This window comes from Carassius carassius, chromosome 48, assembly GCF_963082965.1.
Source record: "Carassius carassius chromosome 48, fCarCar2.1, whole genome shotgun sequence".
NCBI classification, from domain to species: Eukaryota; Metazoa; Chordata; class Actinopteri; order Cypriniformes; family Cyprinidae; genus Carassius; species Carassius carassius.
The window spans coordinates 22,491,163-22,517,284 of record NC_081802.1 but is presented as its reverse complement, the minus strand read 5'-3'; the positions used below and the strand labels follow the sequence as shown (position 1 = coordinate 22,517,284).

At 40.0% G+C, this 26,122-nt stretch overlaps 1 protein-coding gene across 1 annotated transcript in view; it reads right to left on the bottom strand.

Annotated features, from left to right (window-relative positions):
• Positions 1 to 733: 733 nt before the first annotated feature.
• LOC132131262 (filaggrin-like) overlaps positions 734 to 26,122 on the bottom strand; it is a 42,119-nt gene continuing 16,730 nt past the window's right edge. The window contains exons 5-7 of the mRNA XM_059543285.1: positions 21,024 to 21,140; positions 4,303 to 4,377; positions 734 to 4,206 (exon numbers count right to left, since the gene is read on the bottom strand). Of these exons, the coding sequence (XP_059399268.1) occupies positions 835 to 4,206; positions 4,303 to 4,377; positions 21,024 to 21,140 (3,564 nt within the window). The 3' untranslated portion in view covers positions 734 to 834. The remainder of the gene's footprint in view (positions 4,207 to 4,302; positions 4,378 to 21,023; positions 21,141 to 26,122) is intronic.

The window sequence follows — 26,122 nt, the reverse complement described above, 5'->3', positions numbered from 1 at the left end:
CACAAACTGCTTTGTTTTGAACTCTCTCACAACAGACACGGAAAAGAAGACAATGCTAAATAAAATCATAGTTTTTGCAATTTTTGCAAAAAAAATGATGTTGTGCCCTTAATAAACATCCCTTTCAAATGAGCTGTGCTGATCTATATTACAACAATGCACACCAAAATGTGCTGCTCACATTAAATAACATTATTACTGTTAAGATCAGGGGCCAGCTGCATAAACTTAAAAATTTATGACCAGTCTTAAAGAAAAAAAAGTATAACTTTTAATAATAATATATTATTTATATGTTATACTTTTAATAAAAAAATAATAATAGCATCCATGCTGCTTTATCTTTATGACTGTAAATGTGGCTGAATGTGTATGGATGTTTATCACTACAGCAAATGGTCTTTTTGGACTAAAGACAAATTTACAGTGTGTTTTCTTGATATTTTGAAATAAGATAGCATAATGATTAAGGGAAATTGGATTGCTCATGATATGAGCCCAGTCAAGGTTGATTTTTTTTCACACATTATGTTGTATGTTTGTTGATGTTTTCATATCATCTGTTTTGTTAGATTGTTCTTTGCTATTTCTTTTTTGAGTATTCTCACTTTTATCTAGAGTTATACATTATTTGATTTTCTTGTCAGAGTAGTTTTGTAATATTGTAATACCCATTACAAAACTATTACCTATTCAGCTGTGTTTTGAAACCACTGTCACTCAACCAGACAGGTCAGTAAAGAATATTTATTGGATGAACATTATGGAGGCATTAACACTCTTATGTTGTTCAGTTTTTAATGTTTATTGATCCTCAGCAGATTTTAGTGTTGGTTACTGAGACGGAGGAGGAGGAGGAGGAGGAGAAGAGGGTTCATGGTCTGAAGGGCTTTGGCAGAGACATGGTGGAAGGAAAGGACAGATTGGATAAATAGAAGGGGGTATTTTTACAAAGCCACTGTATGGGAACTCAGGGCGGCCCTTAGGCCTTTTGTTTCTGCCCTTGTCTTCATGGCTTGCTTGTTCTGGACGTCCCCCTTGGTCAGGCCTTTTGACCCTGCCCTTATCCTCATGGCTTGCGTGTTTTGGACGACTACCTCGGTCAGGCCTTTTGTCCCTGCCCTTGTCCTCATGGCTTGTATGTTCTGGACGGCCCCCTCTGTCAGGCCTTTTGTCACCCCACCCCCTTCCACTCCACCCCCTACCCTTGTCCTCATTTCTTGCACGTTCTGGACGGCCCCCTTGGTCAGGCCTTTTATCCCTGCCCTTGTCCTCATTGCTTGCATGTTCTAAATGGACCCCTTGGTCAGGCCTTTTGTCCCTGTTCTTGTCCGCAGGGCTTGCGTGTTCTGAACGGCCCCCTTGGTCAGGCCTTTTGTCCCTGGCCTTGTCCTCTTTGCTTGTGTGTTCTGGACGGCCCCCTTGATCAGGCCTTTTGTCCCTGCCCTTGTCCTCATTGCTTGTGTGTTCTGGACGGCCCCCTTGGTCAGGCCTTTTGTCTCTGCCCTTGTCCTCATTGCTTGCGTGTTCTGGACGGCCCCCTTGGTCAGGCCTTCTGTCCCTGCCCTTGTCCTCATTACTTGCGTGTTCTGGACGGCTGCCTTGGTCAGGCCTTCTGTCCCTGCCCTTGTCCTCATTACTTGCATGTTCTGGACGGCCTCCTCGGTCAGGCCTTTTATCCCTGGCCTTGTCCTCATTGCTTGTGTGTTCTGGACGGCCCCCTTGGTCAGGCCTTTTGTCCCTGCCCTTGTCCTCATTGCTTGCGTGTCCTGGATGGCCCCCTTGGTCAGGCCTTTTATCTCTGCCCTGGTGCTCATTGCTTGGGCGATCTGGACGGCCCCTTTGATCTGGCCTTTTGTCTCTGCCCTTGTCCTCATTGCCTGTTTGTTCTGGACGATCCCCTAGGTCAGGCCTTTTATCTCTGCCCTTGTCCTCATTGCTTGCGTGTTCTGGACGGCCCCCTTGATCTGGCCTTTTGTCCCTTCCCTTGTCCTCATTGCCTTCATGTTCTGGACGGCCTCCTTGGTCAGGCATTTTATCTCTGCCCTGGTCCTCATTGCTTGAGCGATCTGGACGGCCCCCTTGTTCAGGCCTTTTGTCCCTGCCCTTGTCCTCAATGCTTGTGTGATCTGGATGGCCCCCTTGATCAGGCCTTTTGTCCCTGCCCTTGTCTTCATGGCTTGTATGTCCTGGACGGCCCCCTCGGTCAGGCCTTTTATCTCTGCCCTGGTCCTCATTGCTTGGGCGATCTGGACGGCCCCCTTGATCTGGCCTTTTGTCTCTGCCCTTGTCCTCATTGCCTGTATGTTCTGGACGACCCCCTAGGTCAGGCCTTTTATCTCTGCCCTTGTCCTCATTGCTTGGGTGATCTGGACGGCCCCCTTGATCTGGCCTTTTGTCCCTTCCCTTGTCCTCATTGCCTTCATGTTCTGGATGGCCTCCTTGGTCAGGCATTTTATCTCTGCCCTGGTCCTCATTGCTTGGGCGATCTGGACGGCCCCCTTGTTCAGGCCTTTTGTCCCTGCCCTTGTCCTCAATGCTTTTGTGATCTGGATGGCCCCCTTGATCAGGCCTTTTGTCCCTGCCCTTGTCTTCATGGCTTGTATGTCCTGGACGGCCCCCTCGGTCAGGCCTTTTGTCTCTGCCCTTGTCCTCGTTGCTTGTGTGATCTGGACGGCCCCCTTGATCTGGCTTTTTGTCTCTGCCCTTGTTCTCTTTGCCTGCATGTTCTGGATGGTCCCATTGGTCAGGCCTTTTATCCCTACCCTTTTCTTCGTTGCTTGTGTGATCTGGACGGCCCCCATGATCTGGCCTTTTGTCCCTTCCCTTGTCCTCATTGCTTGGGTGATCTGGACGGCCCCCTTGATCTGGCCTTTTGTCCCTTTCTTTGTCCTCATTGCTTGGGTGATCTGGACGGCCCCCTTGTTCGGGCCTTTTTTCCATGCCCTTGTCCTCATGATTTGCATTTTCTGGACGGCCCCCTCGGTCAGGCCTTTTGTCCCTGCCCTTGTCCTCATAGCTTACATGTTCTGGATGGCCCCCTCGGTCGGGCCTTTTGTCCCCGCCCATGTCCTCTTGGCTTGTGTGTCCTGGACGGCCCCCTTGGTCAGGCCTTTTGTCCCTGCCCTTGTCCTCATGGCTTGCATGTCCTGGACGGCCCCCTCGGTCAGGCCTTTTGTCCCTGTCCTTGCCTTCATGGCTTGCGTGTCCTGGACGGCCCCCTCGGTCAGGCCTTTTGTCCCTGTCCTTGTCCTCATGGCTTTTATGTCCTGGATGGCCCCCTCGTTCAGGCCTTTTGTCCCTGTCCTCATGGCTTGCGTGCCCTGGACGGCCCCCTCGGTCAGGCCTTTTGTCCCTGTCCTTGTCCTCTTGGGTTGTGTGTCCTGGACGGCCCTGATGGTCAGGCCTTTTGTCCCTGTCCTTGTCCTCATGGCTTGTTTTTCCTGGATGGCCCCCTTGGTCAGGCCTTTTGTCCCTGCCCTTGTCCTCATGGCTAGTGTGTCCTGGATGGCCCCAACGGTCAGGTCTTTTGTCCCTGTCCTTGTCCTCATGACTTGCGTGTCCTGGATGGCCCCAACGGTCAGGCCTTTTGTCCATGCCCTTGTCCTCATGGCTCGCATTTTCTGGACGGCCCCATCGGTCAGGCCTTTTGTGCTTATCCTTGTCCTCATGGCTTGCATGTCCTGGACGGCCCCATCGACCAGGCCTTTTGTCCCTGTCCTTGTCCTCATGACTTGCGTGTCCTGGACGGCCCCATCGGTCAGGCCTTTGGTCCCTGTCCTTGTCCTCATGGCTTGCGTGTCCTGGACGGCCCCCTCGGTCAGGCCTTTTGTCCCTGTCCTTGTCCTCATGGCTTTCGTGTCCTGGACGGCCTCTTCGATGAGGACTTTTGTCCCTGTCCTTTTCTTCATGGCTTGCGTGTCCTGGATGGCCCCATCGGTCAGGCCTTTTGTCCCTGTCCTTGTCCTCATGGCTTGCATGTCCTGGGCGGCCCCCTCGGTGAGGCCTTTTGTCCCTGTCCTTGTCCTCATGGCTTTTGTGTCCTGGACGGCCCCCTCGGTCAGGCCTTTTGTCCCTACCCTTGTTCTCATGGCTTGCATGTTCCGGGTGAGGCAGGTTATCTCCTGGGAAATGGGGGGTTGGGAAGCCATGGAATTTACAGTCTTTTCTTGACTGAGCAGGGTGTTTCATTGGATGAGTTGTGTTCTGGAAATATATAGAACAAAGGCAATTCAGCTAGTCAGGACAAAATAACTTGGTCTGACTGGTATGAATGAGAAAATATGTTATAGAGAGATATACCTGAGCTATGTAAATCTCACATTCCACTTCTGGTTCTTCATTACCAACCTTGTAGGTCTTACAGAACCCATACCGCTAGAGAAATAAGATGGGAAGCAGTTGATCAGTCACAGTACATTAAGACAATCATTTTATAATACAAGTTTTCTGAATTGTTACATTTAAATATATAAATGATGCATTAACTAATTGAATAATCACAAATTTATATACAATATGTTTTTTACATATTAGAGTTATATATATATATCAGGGCTCGACATTAACACTTGTCTGCTTGTCCGGGACAAGTAGATTTTGTGAAGGGGCAAGTGAAAGAGAATTTTTCTTGCCTGACCAGACAAGTAAACTGATCAAAATTTTCATAACAAACAATAACTAGGGCAGCACTAAAACTTCGGTAGAATGATTCTGATTTTATTTCAGTATAAACTGTGACTAATAACGGATAATGTATTAACAGTATCAAGGTCGCGTAAGTTGAGGCTCCTGAAGCTGGTCTGACTCGCGGAGAAATCAAAATTATAAGCGCAACAGAAACAAAGATACGAACATGAACAAACATACAAATATATATATTCTTAAATATATATAAATATTATATGTAATATATGCAACATCACACGACCAGACCCAACTTTCAGCTTGATTGAAATGTGATATTGATTTTAAACAACTTTAGTTAAATAAACAAGTAATATTAACTGACTTACATTTTAGACATATTATGTATCGTTTTTGCTCGATTTTGCTAACAAAATGGTTCTAAGCAAAGCCACAGCAGTACAGTCGCGCATCTCCGAGAAACACACAATAGTCTTCCGTTACTAAATGATTATTTTTTGAACGAGTCAATGATTCAGTGAGTTATATATATATAACATATAAGATATCTCCTTTTATCTTTATCAAAATACTGTCATATTATTTTTCTGAATACATTTAAAAAATAAGCTGAATAATATATTAACAAACCGCTTTAAGATAGGGGAAAAACAGTTAAGTTTGCTACATATTTCCTAATATTTGAATGATCAATATATTAAAGGGTTAGTTCAACTGAGATGCGCGCACTTTATTTCATGTCTTCTGAACAGCTGACAACAAACACCCGCTTACCCCCATTGAAAGGCTTGGAAGAGCAAGGACAATTTTTAATATAACTTTGATTGGATTATTCTGAAAGTGGAAAGTCACATACAGTTAGGATGCTTCGAGGGTGGGTAGAATCACATTTATAGGGGAGCATCTATGTGCAATATAGGGTAATCAAATGTGCAATTCTGGGTTTAATAGCACTCAGTTGAGAGCAGTTTCTGTATATATATTTTTTATGGTAGCCCATAAAAGAGCTCTAAAATAAACAAATAAATACAAACAAACAAATAAAAATAAATAAATTAAACTTAAATCTATAAAACCTAGATTCATGCTTTTATTTTTATTTTATTTTTTGGCAGCAATCATGCCATGCCATAACCAAGTCAGTCCTTTAAAGTCTCAAGTCATATCCAAACAGTTAAATTTAATGAGATAATTAAATGTCTAATTAAATGATTATTGTGTATTTGTGATGAACAGTTGCTGTTAACAAGCAGCATCACTTTAGAAAAGAAAAACACAAGAACTACAACTGACTTCAGCCATAGCCTTGGATGAAATTAACTGAAAAAGAAGACATTAAATCTCTCAGGATCTGATTAAACAACTCAATGGAAGCAGCAGCTTCAGTCGTTACTAATCAAAGACTAACTCGAAGCACTGCCCACTGTAAAACATTATAGCCCAATTAAAGGGGCTTTCACACTGGCAGTTAAGTGCGGAATGGGGCACGGTTCGCATGAAAAATTGCTAATGTGAACGCTGTCATTGGACCCTGGAGCCTACCTGGAGAATGTGGTCTGAGCTCGGTTGCTCCCGAACTGTGGCGCAGTTCATGTGAATGTGCAAGGAACACGGACTCAGATGCGCACTTGTTCAGGAAGTAAAGTATCTCTCGCATGCGTAACACTGTCGATATCATTGTTTCCTCAATACACGAGAGAGCCGAGGTTGATTCCACACAGTCCTAAAAGTCCAAATTAAATTAATTAAAATTAAGTAATAAAAATTAATTATTATGCTGTGCATAATAGCACCAAAATAACAAAAGAATTACAACTATGCTCTGTCGGGTTGTGTTCTCCATGCATTTTCCGTGTGAGTTTGCGATGACGTAAGGTGACTGCAAGCCCTCTAAGTTTTATAACCTTACTTTTTCTCTTTAACTCAGTTTGTCATTGTAAGTTTTGGATACTGAACTAGCTTACACATTCTTAAGTTGGTTAAATTTGAGAAACAAAAGTTAACCTGCTGCCTTAAATATGTTAGTAAACTCAACTTAAAGATATTCTTTGTTTTATTTAAACCAATAAAACATCAACATCTGATCCTCTGTAATTCTCAGTACCAGTATGTGTCCATCAATAATGCACAATAACTTGTGAAACACAGCTCTTCAAGTTGAAAAAATTATATCTTTAAGTTGAGTTTACTCACATTTTTAAGGCAGCAGGTGAACCTTTGTTTCTAAGTTTAACCAATCAAATGTTTTACAGTGTAAAAGGGTATCAGCTCCGACTATTAGGAGATATTTAATTTTAGTGTTTAATTTAGTTAAACACAACACGGTATACAGGTGCATCTCTATAAATTATAATGTTGTATGTGACACTGTCACACAAAAACATGTTTTTACCGCTCAATATATATTAAGATATATAAGATATATCTATCTATATTACAGTTTTAATGGTTTTACATGTGGTCATAGCAATTTTAATTCTCTTATTCATTTTAATGTATGTCTTAAACTGTAAATGGGTTTATCACATGAAAGGAATAAGAAAATTGTGACGGTGTAATGGAATTAACTTATCATCCGTTACAGAACGGTACACAATTACCCAACCAATTCAACAATAAATAAGAAAGATTTATTTTTAGTCTAGGTCTGTCTTACTCTTTTAGTTTTTCTTTTTTTTTTCACGAAAGCAATGTCAAAAGAAATTAGAACATATTTTTCACAGAATCATCATGACTCATAATGAAACAATGTATTTCATCAACACTGTGATAACGTTACATGTAATATCAATTTCATCAGTTTTTCTTTCAGTTCGTAAACAAACCACCTCAGAAATGTTAGCGTTCGTTAGTTAAGTGTGTGTGTATGTGTGTGTGTGTGTGCGTGTGTGAGTGCGTGTGTGTGTGCGTACTGCGTAGATGATCACAGTTTATAGCGTCTTTTTCGTTGTTGGTGGGGGCGAGTGAATGAATATCTTGTAAAAGGAAGAGTGGTGTACTATTCCAGTCCTACCTGGAGTCAGACGCACAGTATCTTGAACCCAGAGTCCACAATGAAAAGGATACCTCACTCGTAGCGCTGTAACGTTCGGCCCGTGCTCAGCCCAGGCACCTCTGATAATGTGTCTTTTAGGACAAGCAACAGCGATGATCCAGACACTCTTTCACAGTGCAGCAGTTACTTAGGAACACAGCAATCTTCTGTCGAGGTTTGTCTTTTTCAGCAGCGTTGTAGTATCAAAACAATGTCTATTTAACTCACGCACAGCCCAAACGCAGTCGGTGAACGAGCGTCTTTTAGGAATAGCAACAGCAAAATCCCAACACTCTCCCGCAACGAAGCCAGCAAAGTGGTTAGACATCAGGTAACTCAGGCGTTTTTTTTTTGTGAAAAAACTCCAGCTCGAACTCGTTCACTCAGTGTTCACTCAAACTTCCCCGCCTTAAGCCCCGCACACCTGTTGCTTAAATAATTCGCTACGTACTTCCATCTCACCGCACCGCATTGCATTTTGGTCAGTGTAGTTCCTTATTTTCGCCACAAACTAGACCAGTATAAAGTAAGCAGCATGACAACGATCAAGTCTTTGACCAAACAATGCATCTGGATTGAGGAGTTGCTTTTAAGGATTTATCATTCCAGCATCTCACTTTTTTTTGGATTATCACTTATTTGAATTGTATATACACCAGTGGACACTTTTACATTTGAACATACAACATGCTGGATTTCTTAAGGACTGTTTTAAGGGTATGGAGCGGAAATACTCTGTGCTTTTAACAGCCTAGGATTTCTTGGTTGTATTGTGTGGTTTTAATATCATTGTGAATATTGTAAATATTTTTTTTATTATTATTATTCATTCTACTTTTGTTGTTGTCTCATCTTTTTAAAACACCCATTCTACCTCACACAGTTTAATCTAATCCAATTTTAACAAACATAACATCTTCCAATAATGGTGATCATTACACGTTGGAAAGTATATTTATTTCAGTAATTCAACTCAAATTGTGAAACTTGTGTATTAAATAAATTAAATGCACACAAACTGGAGTGGTTTAAGCCTTTGATTGTTTTAATTGTGATGATTTCTTCTTCTTCTAGAACCAACAGCCCTGTCTGGCCATTCAGGAAATCAGACAGACAACTCATGGAGATTAACCATTGATTACACAAGACTTAACAGTGTAATGCCAAAATAACATCATATTGTGGCTATCCTTGCTACCATTCTGAATGATATTCCAGGGAATGCAAGAATCTTAACTGCCTAGATGTGCTGTCAGCTTTCTGGTCTATACCTATTGATGAAAAATCTCAAGAGAAATTGGCCTTCACTGTGGGAGCAACCCAGTATGTTTGGAACAGACTTCCACAAGGTCTAAAAATTTCTCCTTTTGTATTTCACAGAGCCCTGGAGCAATTTTTAACTGAGTGAAAAGCTTAAATTGAGAGTTCAGGAAGTGTTTGCCTCCAATATGTTGATGACTTGTTGATTGCAAGCCCAGACGAGAACAGTCACATATCCACTCTAAATATTACTTTGCAAGCTCTAAGAAAAGGTGGATTGAAAGTTAAACCTGAAAAAGTTCAGTTATTTATTTAGGCCAAGAAATATCTCCTGAGGGAAGATGACCACAGATCATGTACTTTTCAACTATTGTCGTCAGTATATACCTGATTTTGCCAGCCTCACTAGTCCTCTCATTGATCTGTATAAAGGTGCTTGGAGCTTGGAGTGAAACAGATAGAATGGACACCAGAACCTGAGGAAGTGTTTACCTCTATGAAAGAGAATCTGATTTCAGCCCTAGTCTTGGGACTTTCTGATTGTCGTTTGCCATTTGCCATCATTTGCCATCATTTGGCACAGTGTGGGAGATGAGACCTACTCAGCAGTGTTGTGTCAAAAACCAGGTGATCAATACGAACCATTTGGATACTTTTCCACAAAGATTCCTGTTACCATGATAGGTCAACCTCAATGAATACAAGCTCTTGATGGTGCCCCATGGGCAGTGAATGCTGTGGAAATTCTAAAAGGTGGCAAACCATCACATTGCACACCCCACACAGTAAAGTAATGCTGTTGATCAAAACAAACATCAAAACAATCACTGATGCGAGAAGAAAAAATGGGAAGCAGCTTTGCTGAACAAGGACTTGAGAGTGGAAATAATCAGAGACACTTCCCTTAAAGGAACACTCCACCGTTTTTTGAAATAGGGCTTATTCACATTATTTCCTACATTTAGATAGGTGGGCAAATGCATTTTTGCGTCAGTGCATGCATTGTTTTAGTTTGACTGGGTCGGCGTTAGCTTAGCTTAGCACAATGAATGGAATCCTTTGTTGCCAGCTAGCATGGCCTGAGTAAAAAAAATTTTAAAAACCCACCTAATTACTTCTTGTGGCCTGCGTATTCACAACGAGTAAAATAGCGAGTGAACGAGTGAAATAGCGATCCAGATTAACACTAGGCGATTTCCTAGGCAGATATTGACTTGGGACTATATTATGGGGAAGCGCAGGCAAAGCACTGCTGCTTAGGCGAAGCACTGCTACTTTGGCACAGAGATATCACGCAACACATGAAATCCCACGACTTCCGTCAACATACCGGCGTGAATAGTAGCTGCCTGGCTATTTTCCTTATAGTACACGAATGGCGATGAACATGGCTGATTTTGAGAGAGACGAAGAGGGTGACTCCTTAGACAGTCAAGAACCAGAACCATACCTATTTGAACCAGAGTTTACAGAAGACGAGCTGCGTGCTTTGGAAATAGAACGACAGGAGGAGGATCGCTCTTGATGAGAGCCAACATGAACTGGTGGTGTGAATGTGGGGGAATATGCCAATCTATGCCGACGGAAATAGAGTGTCTATGCTGTAGAGAGTGGGACATGTTTTTGCCATTGATGACCAGGCTCAACACGTCAGATCAAGATGAGCGTGCCCGAAGTTGTGTCACATCTACAGAGGATTTCACGGCGCTGATCCATTCTGCAGTACTCGATTTTTTTTTCCGGTGTGACAAAGTGAACTGGAAAAAACGCCCCACGCCGAATGGACCAAATGGACAGCTGTCCACAGAGTAAGTGATTATTTTAATCATGACGCATGTATAGATCGACCCATATTATAGCTGTATTCACATAGAGTTGATGTTTTAACAGGCAATATAGGTTATATAGGAAGAGAAATAAAAGACAACTTACATGTGCACTTTGTTCTTCCTGTGTTTTCAAAGTAGTCCTCTGGTGCAAAATGTTCTTCGCAAACACGATACTGCTTTATTTTGTTGAGAGGCGTTGAACTACAGATCTCCAGAGCTGCTAGCCATTTATTTCTCAGTTCCACATTAGGTGGAATTCTGTGAAACTTTACATTCTTGTATGTCCTTTGCTTGTTCTCACAACCTTTTGCTATGCAGGTAATAACCATGTTTGCTGTAACTTCTCAAAATAAATCATCCAAAAGCGAAGACACTCGGTGCAGGTCACGCTGGTATGTTCTTCTTCTTCTGTTTTTTTTGACGCGTTGCACGCCGCTATGTTGACTGAATTCGTGGGATTTCATGTGTTGCGTGATATCTCTGCACCGAAGTAGCAGTGCTTCGCCTAAGCAGCAGTGCTTCGCCTGTGCTTCCCCATAATATAGTCCCAAGTCAATATCTGCCTAGGAAATCACCTAGTGTTAATCTGGATCGCTATTTGTACTCGTTGTGAATACGCAGGCCACAAGAAGTAATTAGGTGGGGTTTTTTTTCTTTTTTTTTTTTTTTTTTTGATCACTTTTACTCAGGCCATGCTAGCTGGCAACAAAGGATTCCATTCATTGTGCTAAGCTAAGCTAACGCCGACCCAGTCAAACTAAAACAATGCATACACTGACACAAAATTGCATTTGCCCACCTATCTAAATGTAGGAAATAATGTGAATAAGCCCTATTTCAAAAAACGGTGGAGTGTTCCTTTAAGCTTGCAACAATAATGCTGGAACCGCATGAGGAAACACCACATGAGTGTGAAAAACAAGTAGAAGAAGAATGCCTTATTCCAGTTAATCCAATCCCTCTTGAAAATCCAGATAAAGAGTTATGGGTCGATGGATCCAGTTACTAGTCAAGTCATGTCTGCTTTACTGTCGATTCTTCAGTACAGTACATACATACAGAGAATTGAAATTGCGTTACTCTCAGACCCATGGTGCATACATATAACACTAACAGTAGAGCCTAAAAATGTAGATCAAATATAAAATATAAAATACAACTATACAATAAGGGCATGTATTTAAAAATTATAAAAATAAAAATAAAGTTAAAATATAGCTGCAAGCAGCGATGGCGGGCTCAAGCCATCAGTGCGAACGCCACCCCGGTGGCATCTGGTAAACTGTGCCCAGCGGGCACATGCATTTACAATAACCCTCTGGCAGTCAGGTTTTAAGGGATACGGCAGTTAAAGGGTTAATCCGAATCATCTAGACTTTAAAATCACATTCACAGAACAATATATATAACTTTAGTAATACTTTACAATAAGATTTAATTTATAAACATTAACTATGTTAACATAGTTTTTTTTTTTTTTTACAGATGAAATGCGCTAAAAAAGAGTTTTAACTCAAACTGAAAAGTCGAAATTATGAAATTCCCATGAGAAATATCAAACACAAATCAGAGCTGGGTAAATAACTTATGAATTGTAATCAGTTACTGATTACAGATTACATGACAAAATTTGTAGTCAGTAATATGATCTCTTAGATTACACATTTTTGTTAACGTAATCTGATTACTTTTGGATTACATTTAGATTACATTTGTGCTAACCATTATTTGATAGCACATATATTGAATTAGCCTAATCTTGTACTATTTCGATATATACAAAGAAAAAATATATTCCACAAAATATATTTAATTCACCAACAAGAGCCACAACTGCTTCTTTTTCAAGTGCAATGTATGGACAATTAATACTTACAAAATAATAACACTAATGTGCCTTGCTTTTAGTGTTTGCTAGTAACACTGAATAAAACTTATAATTAATTACTTATAATTAAGTAAATTTAGAAAACAGCTACACTACAAAAAACAATATTGAAAAACATGAAATTCACAGCAATATCACTGCCAGGTTAAATATTTAATCTAATAAAACATTAGAAGTGCATATGAGTGTATCAATGAAAAAAAATAGCTACATTGCAAACATGAATTTTGAAAAAGACTAAAAATGGAAGAAAAAAAGGAAATTTAGAAGAATCAATGAATTGTGAACAATTTATTACCATTGTGTAAATGAAATGTAATCATTTAATCCATAAAAAAGTAACTGTAGTCTGATTACAAGTATTTTAAAAAGTAGTTTACTCTAATTACAAGTACTTGAGTTTTGGAATATGATTACGTAATCCAGATTACATGTCATCCGTTACTACTCAGCTCCGAAGGTGGGTAGAGTACCCAAAAACTGTACTCAAGTAAAAGTAAAAGTACTTCTAGAAATATTTACTTAAGTAAAAGTACTAGTCTGATTAGTTACTTGAGTGAGAGTAAAAGAGTATCGGATAAAACATCCACTCAAGTAGTTACTTACTAGTTACTTTGGTTCATATAAACTGAGCCTATTTTTATTTAGATATGTGGATAAAATGTATGCAATGTATGTGTGTGTGTATAAATGTATATATTTCATCAGCCTTTACTCCAATTTATGAAATTTATTATAAAACCCTGTCTGTTTACTTAAGTAACAGATTAAGGTGTCATGCCATAACATATTTAAATAGGACTGACTTTATATTAAATGCCAATTTAACATTGAAAGTTAATGTGATATAAAAATTGCTAATAATCTTTCATTGTTCAGAAAGAGAGCAAATAACATTTACATTATTAAAGATCATTTTCACTGACAGTCTAGAGTTCAATATTGAACTCTCAGAAACTCCCATAAAAATCACTGAAACTGTTAACACTGTGAAATCAATATCTTAATTATAGATTCGTTCACACATCTGCACTTTGTTGTTTCTGACGAGATAATTCGCCAGAAAGAGGTCTCCAATCAGCGAGCGAGTGAAGGAAGCACCGGTATTTTAGCGATGATTCTTCTGAACGCCTCTGATTGGCCAATGCATTCAAAAGCTCAACAGAATCTTATGTGATTGTTATAATGCGCAGTGCCTTAAAAACGAGTCTGTCTCTGGCTCAGCGCCAGGAAGCAATCACAAATCTGAATTTAGCAACTGATGATATGACTTGCTGAACGTACTCGCACCGGTGTGATTGTATCAAAATTAATAAAATCTTAATCTGCTATTTTTTGTCTTTTGGAAGCTGCATTTAACTTGACTCCCCTCTGTTATAAGCCACACACGTACAACAAACTAATGTCACAGTGGTATCGTGTACTGTAATCGAATGTAGCCCAACAAGTTATATTACCTGTTAAACAGTAGACAGCACACGCGGTGTTCATCTAATAAGGATCTCCATTGCAAGCAAATCATAGCCTTTGCAGATTTGCTTTCAATTCAGTGCAGTTCCATAGCCACGTTTTCAACGCTGTTGATGTTCTTAAACGTTACAACTCTGAGTGAAGTGATGGGTCATGTGCAAAAGATGCGGCTCTGCTTACCGTGGTGACGAGATACATAGCAGATTGTCATCACTCAATGGCTGGATGTCTAAGTGGTGCCCACAGAATAACATAGGTTTCATAGACAATTGGACGAGCTTTTGGGGCAGACCTGACCTGTTGAAAAGAGATGGTCTTCATCCCTCCTGGGGTGGCGTCACTCTTCTCTCTAGAAATATGGCAAATAGTCTTAGTGTTTATACTTCACTAACTGGGGCCCAAGTCTGCTAGCTGCCTCACGTCACAGAGGTCAGCTAATTCTCAGCACATAGAGACTCTTTCACCTAGATATCACACTATAGAGACTGTGTCTGTTCCCCGAACTAGAAAATACTAAAAAACTTCCAAACCAAGTTAAGATTAACAATTTAATTGAGGTTCAACAAATAAAAAACAGATGCAATATGGATAAACAAATGATAAAGCTTGGCTTATTGAATATCAGATCCCTTTCTACGAAAACACTTTTTGTAAATAATATGATCACTGATCATAATATAGATGTGCTCTGTTTGACTGAAACCTGGCTAAAACCTGATGATTACATTATTTTAAATGAGTCCACCCCCCAAGACTGCTTTTTAAGTTATCTTCCTGATGTATCCATTCCTTAGCATATCCAAAACCTCAGAACAACTTGATGATGTAACAAAAACTATGGACTCTCTCTTTTCTAGCACTTTAAATACAGTTGCTCCTTTACGCTTAAGGAAGGTTAAGGAAAACAGTTTGAAACCATGGTATAATGAGCATACTCGCACCCTAAAGAGAGCAGCCCGAAAAATGGAGCGCAGCTGGAGGAAAACAAAACTAGAGGTATTTCGTATTGCTTGGCGGGAAAGTAACCTATCCTACAGAAAAGCATTAAAAACTGCTAGATCCGATTACTTCTCTTTTAGAAGAAAACAAACATAACCCCAGGTATTTATTCAATACAGTGGCTAAATTAACGAAAAATAAAGCCTCAACAAGTGTTGACATTTCCCAACACCACAGCAGTAATGAATTTATGAACTACTTTACTTCTAAAATCGATACTATTAGAGATAAAATTGCAACCATTCAGCCGTCAGCTATAGTATCACATCAGACAGTGCACTATAGACACCCTAAGGAACATTCCACTCATTCTCTACTATAGGAGAGGAAGAATTGTATAAACTTGTTAAATCATCTAAACCAACAACATGTATGTAAGACCCTATACCATCTAAGCTCCTAAAAGAGGTGCTTCCAGACGTCATAGACCCTCTTCTGACTATTATAAATTCCTCATTGTCATTAGGATATGTCCCCAAAACCTTCAAACTGGCTGTTATTATGCCTCTCATCAAAAAAACACAGTCACGATATCGTTGACTTGATTGCAAATAAATGCACAGACACTATTTAACTGAACAAAGATGACATCAATGAATTCAATGATGAACTGCCTTTAACTGTCATTTTTGCATTATTGACACACTGTTTTCCTAATGAATGTTACTGAATAGACGAGAGGCAGCCCTGAAAATGGCTGAAAAAAAGTTGAAAGAATGGATGTTGGGATGAAAGGATTTTTTTGAGTGGGGGAGGGGGGTATAGGATGAGAGGATATAGGAGGGGGAGGAGGTGGGGGGGGGTAAGTAGAGAGTGCGATTGAGAGGTAAAGAGAGGGAAGAATAGGCTGAAGGAAGGGTGGAAGAAGGGATGTTGGGATGAAAAGATGTTTGTGAGTGGGGTGTGTTGCAAGATGAAGGCAGGGAGGGGAGAATGGATAGAGGTTTTGGAAATAGAATTGGAGGGTTGAAGGAGACCGGCTGGTCTGTGTGAGCAAACAGTATAGAATATGCAATACTCAATAAGTTTGCTCAATCGCAGGTAGCCCCGCCTTCCGAATGAAAGAACTGATCAGTAAGTCATTGCAGTTGCCATTAGAAGCGTCCCAGCTGCTATAGAAACAGTCAGTGGTCTTAGACATGCGCATAGGACAGTGCATTCGCACTGACTGATCTAGCCTGTACAAGTTACCGGTGCTGTTGTTAGCTGCAGGCTCGTCCACCTGAGGTGCCGCTGTGGTGGTGTTGTTGTTAGCTGCGGGATCGTCCACCTGAGGCGCTGCTGTGGTGGTGCTGTTAGCTGTGGGCCCTTCCACCTAAGGAGCTGCCGTGGTGGTGCTGTCATTAGCTGTGGGATTGTCCGCCTGAGGCACTGCCGTGGTGGTGCGGTTAGCTGCGGGCTCGTCTGCCTCAGGTGCTGCCGTGTTGGTGCTGTTGTTTGCTGCGGGATCGTCTGCCTGAAACACTGCTGTGGTGGTGCTTTTAGCTGCGGGCTCGTCAACCTGAGGCGCTGCCGTGGTGCTGTTGTTGTTAGCCGTGAGCTCATTCACCTGAGGCGCTGCCGTGGTGCTGTTGTTGTTAGCCGTGAGCTCATCCACCTGAGGCGCTGCCGTGGTGCTGTTGTTGTTAGCCGCGAGCTCATTCACCTGAGGCGCTGCCGTTGTGGTGTGGTTAGCTGCGGGATCGTCCACCTGAGGGGCCGCCATGGTGGTGGAGGTGTTAGCTGCAGTTTTAATAATGGTCTTGTCTGCCGCTAGGGGGAGCTGCTGTTTGATGCAGTGGAGGAGAATTCTTGTGACGTCGTGTGAAGGCGAGTGACTCCCTAGGAGTTGCCGGAAGTGCTGAGGGCTCAAAGTTTGTCATGACAGAAGTTTTATTGATATTGAATATAGTTGAAATAACTGTTTGTTATCTGCACAATTGAGGATAACTTGGATTTAAGTGCATTTTGAAGGCGACCAGTGGTTCAGCGTCAGATAAGCGGCTTGCGAGGGGAGTGAGAATTCCATTTCTGCGTCCACCTCACAGCCGATGATGGTGATCTCGGCCCACAGATCCCACTGACGGAGATCGGTGGAGACCGGCAACAGCTCAGAATCCTCCCGAGATGAGCCTGGGAGTAGACCCGGAATGTGCGCGACCAAACGCGACCACTTGGAAAGAGACTGCGAACGGGACGATGAGAGGTGATCCTCAAGTGTCGCCAGTGACACTGAATCAAACAGAGCGCCATCCAGACCAGGTGAGTCCATTTGTCCTTCGAGAGAACAAGACTAGCAGTATGGTATGAGGTGGCTCGATATATATGTAGGTTTTTTTGAAGTGGTGATTGCCTGGGGCTTGCCCCTGCTCCCGAAACATCTGTTAACCAATTTACTCGATTAGTTGCTTTGTTACAGTCTTTATTTTTAAAAGCATTTTATAAATAAAGGTGACTAGACTTGACTATAGCTAACAAAGTAAAAGAGATTCAAATTGCATTTATTTTTAGTTTTCCAAAATGCATGTGTGCCCATTTGTCCAAGAGGTGTGTTCAGGCCTGTGGTTGGTGTTGCTATTTTGATGAACTGAAAATAGACTGCGCCATAGACCATCTCAAACCTGGTCTAATGTCTAAAGTCAATGGTGCAATATTTGTATGCCTTTTTTGTTAAGAGCGCATTCACATTGCTTATTACACAGAGAGACGCGCAGCAGCACATGAACATTTTTATATATGTAACAGTGAAAAGATAAAAATGCTAAATATTATTATTGTGTAGGCTACATGAATATTTAAATGCCTACATATCATAATGGATAGCCATTGCATGTATCAGAATTAGTCTAACTATTTGCTCATGCACAAGCAGCAGCTCCGTTTCATCTCTGGTGATGCATTCTATCTTTGTGCTTGCAAATTCCACCATGTAAATAGCAATTCTGCCATGGCACGAGCGCAACTGCCTCTTAAAAGGAATGGAAAATGTCACTGATTGGTTTATTGCACGTTACACCCCAAAATCACCCATAACTCAGGTTAACCTGTTGGCCAGCACCAGAACGCGGGCGTCCTGTACGCCCCTAAACTCGCATGTGTCAGTGTTTACGAATAGATTAAATAAAACGGACAAATTTAATCTCGACAAACTAGGTATCATTAAAAAGATCTAAGCCTCAAGCATCGACGACAGAATTACTAGGAATTGCATGCACAAACATCTATAGGGTTTACAGAGAATGGTCTGAAAAAGAGAAAATATCCAGTGAGTGGCAGTTGTGTGGAAGAAAATGCCTGGTTCATGACAGAGGTCAGAGAAGTATGGGCAGACTTGTTAGAGATGGTAGAAAAGGAAATGTAACTCAAATAACCACTCGTTACAACCAATGTATGCAGAATACCATCTCTGAATGCACAATACGTTTAACCCTGAAGCAGATGGGCTATAGCAAGAGAAAACCACACTAGGTGCAGCTTCTGTCAGCTAAGAACAGGAAACAGAGGATACAATTCGCACAAGCTCACCAAAATACAACAATAGAAGATTGGAAAAATTTTGCCTGATCTGATGAGTCTCGATTTCTGTTGCAACATTCAGATGGTAGGGTTAGAATTTGGCGTAAAGAACATGAAAGCATAGATCCGTCCTGCCTTGTCTCAATGGTTCAGGCTGGTGGTGGTGGTTTAATGGTGTTGGGGATACTTTCTCTGCACACTTTGGGCCCCTTAATACCAACTGAGCATTGTTTAAATGCCACAGCATACCTGAGTATTGTTGCTGATTGTGTCCACCCCTTTATGACTACAGTGTACCCATCTTCTGATGGCTACTTCCAGCAGGATAATACACAATGTCACAAAGCTCAAATCATCTCGGACAGGTTTCTTGAAGATGACAATGAGTTCACTTTACTCAAATGGCCTCCACAGTCACCAGATCTCAATCCAATAGACCACCTTTGGGATGTGGAGGAACAGGAGATTCGCATCATGGATGTGCAGCTGACAAATCTGCAGCAACTGCGTGATACTATGATGTCAATATGGACTAAAATCTCTGAGGATTGTTTCTAACACCTCGTTTAATCTATGCCAGGAAGAATAAAGGCAGTTCTGAAGGCACAAGGAGGTCCAACCCGATACTAGCAAGGTGCAGAGGTGTAAAGTCTAGGGGTCAGAATGTAGAAGTCCTGCCATATTTTTATTCCATCCATGAACTCAGCAGCTGATTTTACCAGAAAAGGAACCAAATCATTGCTTTCAAGTCACAAACGAGAATAGAGTCAAATCTCAAGTCCTCAGTTAAAGTAAATGAAATAATTAAGTGACTAATTAAATTAAATGATGATTGTACATTAGTGAATAACACCTACTGTTATTGAGAATGAATGAGGAACAGATGTTGATGCTTTATTGGTTGAAATTATGCCACCATCATGAAGATCAGTGTTTGCTTTAGTTGGGCTCTTGACCCTTGACTCCCATGTTTGATCTTTCTCTGTAGTACTGCATGTGCTGTTATAAAGCACCGAGATCAGTGCTGTGCAGTGAGCTGTTAGCTGCTTTTATATGATGAATTAATCATCAGGTGCCAGCCTGATTACTTCCAAAATAACTTTCTATTTCATTTATATGTTTTGAATAATCAACCCTGTGGAACAGCAGCATGCAAGGGAATTTTAATTAATTTTAAATCTTTATGTAATGCATATAAATATTTGAAGACTCATTATAATTAGAAATGCAGAAATCACAAACCAACACTTGAATCTTAACAATGGTGACAATCCACAAAATGCTTCATGCTGCAGTGACTGCTGGGTAACAACATAGTAAAATCTCCCATCATGCACTGCAGCGTGAATAATTATTGTCACCACTGTTGAGGATTTGACGATAAGTGTTTATGTCTAAATGCCTGAGCTGATACAGTTTCTCTTTTTTCCCAATATTTAAGCATCATAGTGGTATTTGTTTAATGGGACTTTACTGCAGTTCAATAAAAGCTAAATATATTAAATTTATTAAATTCAAATCTTGAATTTCTTACAAAAATTGTATTTCATATTAGAAGTAAACTGCCCTGCCTTGTCTGTCAGGCTATTGTAAATGTCTTCTTATGCTCTGCGATGCATTTTTTTACTGCGTGAGAACATGATTTGTGGTGTGGGAGTGGAATGGGTTGTTGGACATAGTGACAGTAGCTTAGGGGTCAATTGCAAAGGGCCATAAATCCTTCCCTTTCCAAAATAGAGGTTGGTCTGGCATTAGAGGTTGTTTGAGCTGACCCTCTCCAGTATATTAAATATAGGAGATGTTATCAATATACTTCTAGAAATTGTGTAGTCATGGATGAATCTATGTTAAAATTCTTCTCTTATTTGCCCTATCCATTACTTAGACTGGAGGAAGCAGCCTGGCAAGAATATGTCGGCTTTCTTCCCAGAGGGCCTGTTTATTAGGCAGTGTGTCACTTACAGTATATCACAAACACTGCAGTATCCTAAATGTTTGCATGTTCACAGTTTAGTGTGACCTTGGCATTCCATCGGTGCCCTTTAAGCTCGAATGCCAGTGAAATTATATGACCATTGTCAAACAAGATTGCCATGTTCACACATGCCTCAAACACCAGTCACACTCTAGGTGTTCACATAGTATCAACATCACGGCACAGCGTCTAGTTCACTCATTAGGGAAACAGGTTATGCACATAATGCTAAGATTATTACTGGATCAGTGCACAAGAAAAAAAATATATAAAGAAAACAACTTTTTAATGGTATGTATGGTATTGTTGAAATCCACAGACACATTTAGTGTAACAAAATAAACACTTGTGTATTACAACAAACAATGTGTATATTGGATGTTACTTTCCAATAGTCTGACATAAGTAATGAACATGTGTACTTACAGCTTTAACTCCACACAAAGCCTTGCATGCTTTTTGTTTCTGATATTCCACTGTTTTGGGACAGTTTGTCTCTGTAATGGCGAACTGCGCAAAGAAGCCTTGACCTGAAAGCATCCACTAAGGAAATAGACAAATATTATGTTAATATGCAAACAACGTAATTACCATATTTAAAAAGTTGTTTGTTAATGACACAGTAATGTCTGATAAAACAGAATTGCTGTATGAGGGCAGAAATATTACATTTACATTTATTCATTTAGCAGATGCTTTTATCCAAAGCGACTTACGAATGAGGACAGTGGAAGCAATCAAAAACAACAAAAAGAACAATGAAATATAAGTGCTATAACAAGTCTCAGTTAGGTTAACACAGTACACATGGGCTTTTAAATAATATAATAAATAAAAACAAAACGGATAGAATAGTCAAGTCAAGTAACCTTTATTTATATAGCGCTTTAAACAAAATACATTGCGTCAAAGCAACTGAACAACATTCATTAGGAAAACAGTGTGTCAATAATGAAAAAATGATAGTTAAAGGCAGTTCATCATTGAATTCAGTGATCTCATCTCTGTTCAGTTTAAATAGTGTCTGTGCATTTATTTGCAATCAAGTCAACGATATCACTGTAAATGAACTGACCCCATTTAACTGAACAGAGATGACATCACTGAATTCAATGATGAACTGCCTTTAACTATCATTAACTATCATTTTGCATTATTGACGAACTGTTTTCCTAATTAATGTTGTTCAGTTGCTTTGACGCAATGTATTTTGTTTAAAGTGCTATGTAAATAAAGGTGACTTGACCTGACTTGAAATAGAGACTCTTTCAACTAGATATCACACTACAGAGACTGTCTGTTCCCTAACAAGAAAATACAAAAAAACACCCAAACCAATTTAAGAGTAACAATTTAATTGAGGTTCAACAAATAAAAAACAGATGCAATACGGATAAACAAATGATAAAGCTTGGCTTTGAATATCAGATGCCTTTCTACGAAAGCAATTTTTGTAAATAATATGATCACTGATCAAAATCTAGATGTGCTGTGTTTGACATAAACCTGGCTAAAACCTGAAGATTACATTATTTTAAATGAGTCTACCCCCCAAGATTACTTTTATAAACTTGAGCCATGTCCAAAAGGTAAACGGGGAGGTGTTGCTTCAATTTATAAGAATGTTTTCAGGATTTCTCAGAGGGCAGGCTACAAGTATAACTCGTTTGAAGTAATGGTGCTTCATATAACGTTATCCAGAGAAACAAATGTTAATGATAAATCCCCTGTGATGTTTGTTCTGGCTACTTTATACAGGCCACCAGGGCACCATACAGACTTTATTAAATAGTTTGCTGATTTTACATCCGAGTTACTGCTGGCTGCAGATAAAGTTTTAATAGTTGGTGATTTTAATGTCCATGTTGATAATGAAAACGATGCATTGGGATCAGCATTTATAGACATTCTGAACTCTGGGTTAGACAACATGTCTCGAGACCTACTCATTGTCGAAATCATACTCAAGATTTAATACTGTCACATGGAAATGATGTTGATATTGTTGAAATTATGCAGCCAAGTGATGATATCTCAGATCATTGTTTAGTTTTGGGCAAACTTCATGTAGTCAAAACTGTAAATTCTACTTCTTGTTAAAAGTATGGTAGAACTAGGGCTGGGCGATATATCTAACGATATGATCATGCACATTTAGTCAGTTAATCTGGTTCTGTGATTAGTGCTTAATCACCATCACCTGCTTTCAAATGAAGCGGCACTTAATAGACAGAGCTGTAGATCACTGGCAAGCTACACAATATCGCATTCATTATCGATTCATCTGCGATAATGAATGTGATATTGCGTATCTTGTCAGTGATCTATGGCTCTGTCTATTAAATGCCGCTCCATTTGCTCCATTTGAAAGCAGGTGATGGTGATTTAGCGCTAATCACGGAACCAGATTAACTGACTAAATGTGCAATTGTCTACGACAAAAGACTGCTTTGTAAGTAATCTTCCGGATGTATCTGAATTCCTTAGCATATCCAAAATCTCAGAACAACTTGATGATGTAACAAAAACTATGGACTCTCTCTTTTCTAACATTTTAAATACAGTTGCTCATCGACGCTTAAGGAAGGTTAAGGAAAACAGTCTGACACCATGGTATAATGAGAACACTCGCACCCTAAAGAGAGCAGCCTGGAAAATGGAGCGCAGCTGGAGCATTAAAAGCATTAAAAACTGCTAGATCCATTTACATTTCTTCTCTTTTAGAAGAAAACAAACATAACCCCAGGTATTTATTCATTACAGTGGCTAAATTAACAAAAAATAAAGTCTCAACAAGTGTTGACATTTCCCAACATCACAGCAGTAATGACTTTATGAACTACTTTACTTCTAAAATCGATACTATTAGAGATAAAATTGTAACGTAATTGTAATGTAACCAATCAGCCGTCAGCTACAGTATCACATCAGACAGTGCACTATAGACCCCCTGAGGAACAGTTCCACTCATTCTCTACTATAGGAGAGGAAGAATTTTATAAAATTGTTAAATCATCTAAACCAGCAACATGTATGTTAGACACTATTCCATCTAAGCTCCTAAAAGAGGTGCTTCCAGAAGTCATAGATCCTCTTCTTACTATTAATTCCTCATTGTCATTAGGATATGTCCCCAAAACCTTCAAACTGGCTGTTATTAAGCCTCTCATCAAAAAAACACAACTTGACCCCAAAGAACTAATTAATTACAGACCGATCTCGAATCTCCCTTTTTGTCCAAGACACTAGAAAAGGTAGTACCCTCACAATTATATTCCTTCTTGGAGTAAAAATGGTATCTGTGAGGATTTCCAGTCAGGATTTAGACCATATCATAGTACTGAGACTGCTATCCTTAGAGTTACAAATGACCTGCTCTTATCATCTGATCGTGGTTGTATCTCTCTATTACTGCTATTGGATCTTAGTGCTGCATTCGACACTATTGATCACAACATTGTTTTGCATAGACTTGAACACTTTGTTAGCATTACTGGAAGGGCATTAGCATAGTTTAAATTGTACTTATATGACTGCCATCAATTTGTAGCAGTGAATGAAGAGGTATCATATCAATCACAAGTGCAGTATGGAGTACCTCAAGGCTCAGTACTAGGTCCATTACTCTTCACGCTTTACGTGTTACCCTTGGGAGATATCATCAGGAAACATGGTGTTAGCTTTCACTGTTATGCTGATGATCCTCAGCTCTATATTTCTTTGCGGCCCGGCGAAACACACCAATTTAAAAAAAACTAATGGAATGCATAGTTGATATAAAAAACTGGATGACGAGTAATTTCTTACTGCTTAATTCTGAAAAAACAGAGGTGTTAATTACAGGACCTTAAAACTCTGCATGTAATAACCTAGAATGCTCTCTGAGACTTGATGGCTGCTTCGTCAATTCTTCATCATCAGTTAGGAACCTAGGTGTGCTATTTGATAGCAATCTTTCCTTAAAAAGCCACATTTCTAGCATTTGTAAAACTGTATTTTTCCATCTCAAAAATATATTTAAATTATGGCCTATGCTCTCAATGTCAAATGCAGAAATGTTAATCCATGCATTTATGACCTCAAGGTTAGATTATTGTAATGTATTATTTGGGTGGTTGTGTGGTATGCTTAGTAAACAAACTACAGTTAGTCCAAAATGCAGCAGCAAAAGTTCTTACTAGAACCAGGAAGTATGACCATATTAGCCCAGTCCTGTCAACACTGCACTGACTCCCTATCAAACATTGTATAGATTTTAAAATATTGTTTATTACTTATAAAGCCCTGAATGGTTTAGCACCTCAGTATTTGAATGAGCTCTTGTTACATTATAATGCTCCACGTCCACTTCGTTCTCAAAACTCAGGTAATTTGATAATACCTAGAATATCAAAATCAACTGCGGGCGGATCCTTTTCCTATTTGGCGCCTAAACTCTGGAATAACCTGCCTAACATTGTTTGGGAGCCAGACACACTCTTGCAGTTTAAATCTAGATTAAAGACCAATCTCTTTAACCTGGCTTACACATAACACACTAATGTGCTTCTAATATCCAAATCCGTTAAATTATTTTTAGGCTGCATTAATTAGGTAAACCGGAACTGGGAACACTTCCCATAACAACCTATGTACTTGCTACATCATTAGAAGAATGGCATCTACGCTAATATTAGTCTGTTTCTCTCTTATTCCGAGGTCACCGTAGCAACCAGATCCAGTCTGTATCCAGATCAGAGGGTCAATGCAGTCACCCGGATACTGTATGTATCCAGACCAGATGGTGGATCAGCACCCAGAAAGGACCTCTACAGCCCTGAAAGACAGGGGAGACCAGGACAACTAGAGCCCCAGACACAGATCCCCTGTAAAGACCTTGTCTAAGATGACCACCGGGAAAAGACCAGCGATATTGTTGACTTAATTGCAAATGATTGCACAGACACGATTTAAACTGGACTGAGATGATGACATCACTGAATTCAATGATGAACTGCCTTTAACTGTCATTTTGCATTATTGACACGCTGTTTTTGTGATTTATGTTATATACTTTAAAGTGAAGAACCAGACAACACAGACACGAGGTGAGTTTTCTAGATGGGGCTTCTGGTTTTTACTTAGCAGATCATGATGTAACTCAGGTACGGGTAACATAGACATACAAAATACATGACATCCCCCTTCTTAAGTTTGAAACTATTCAGTTTTGTAACTATTATTACATATCTGAATTAAACAATTAAACCAAAATATAATTTCTTTTTTTATGAGCAATCTTATGAACATTGAGCTCATTCTTTTAACTGCACAACTTATTCAAACAAAAACAAAACTCAGGTTACTGCAGCGTATTTCTATATTACAAACCACTGTTCAGTCCTTGTACCTTGAGGGTATTTTCACTTGTCTGCCTGACCTGGTAATGTATTCATGTGGCTGAGACTCAATTCTGTGTTTTGTGTGTCCTTGTCAATTGTAGATGACTGAGTGTCGGTGACCTGTGAGTCCATCTCAGTATAAGT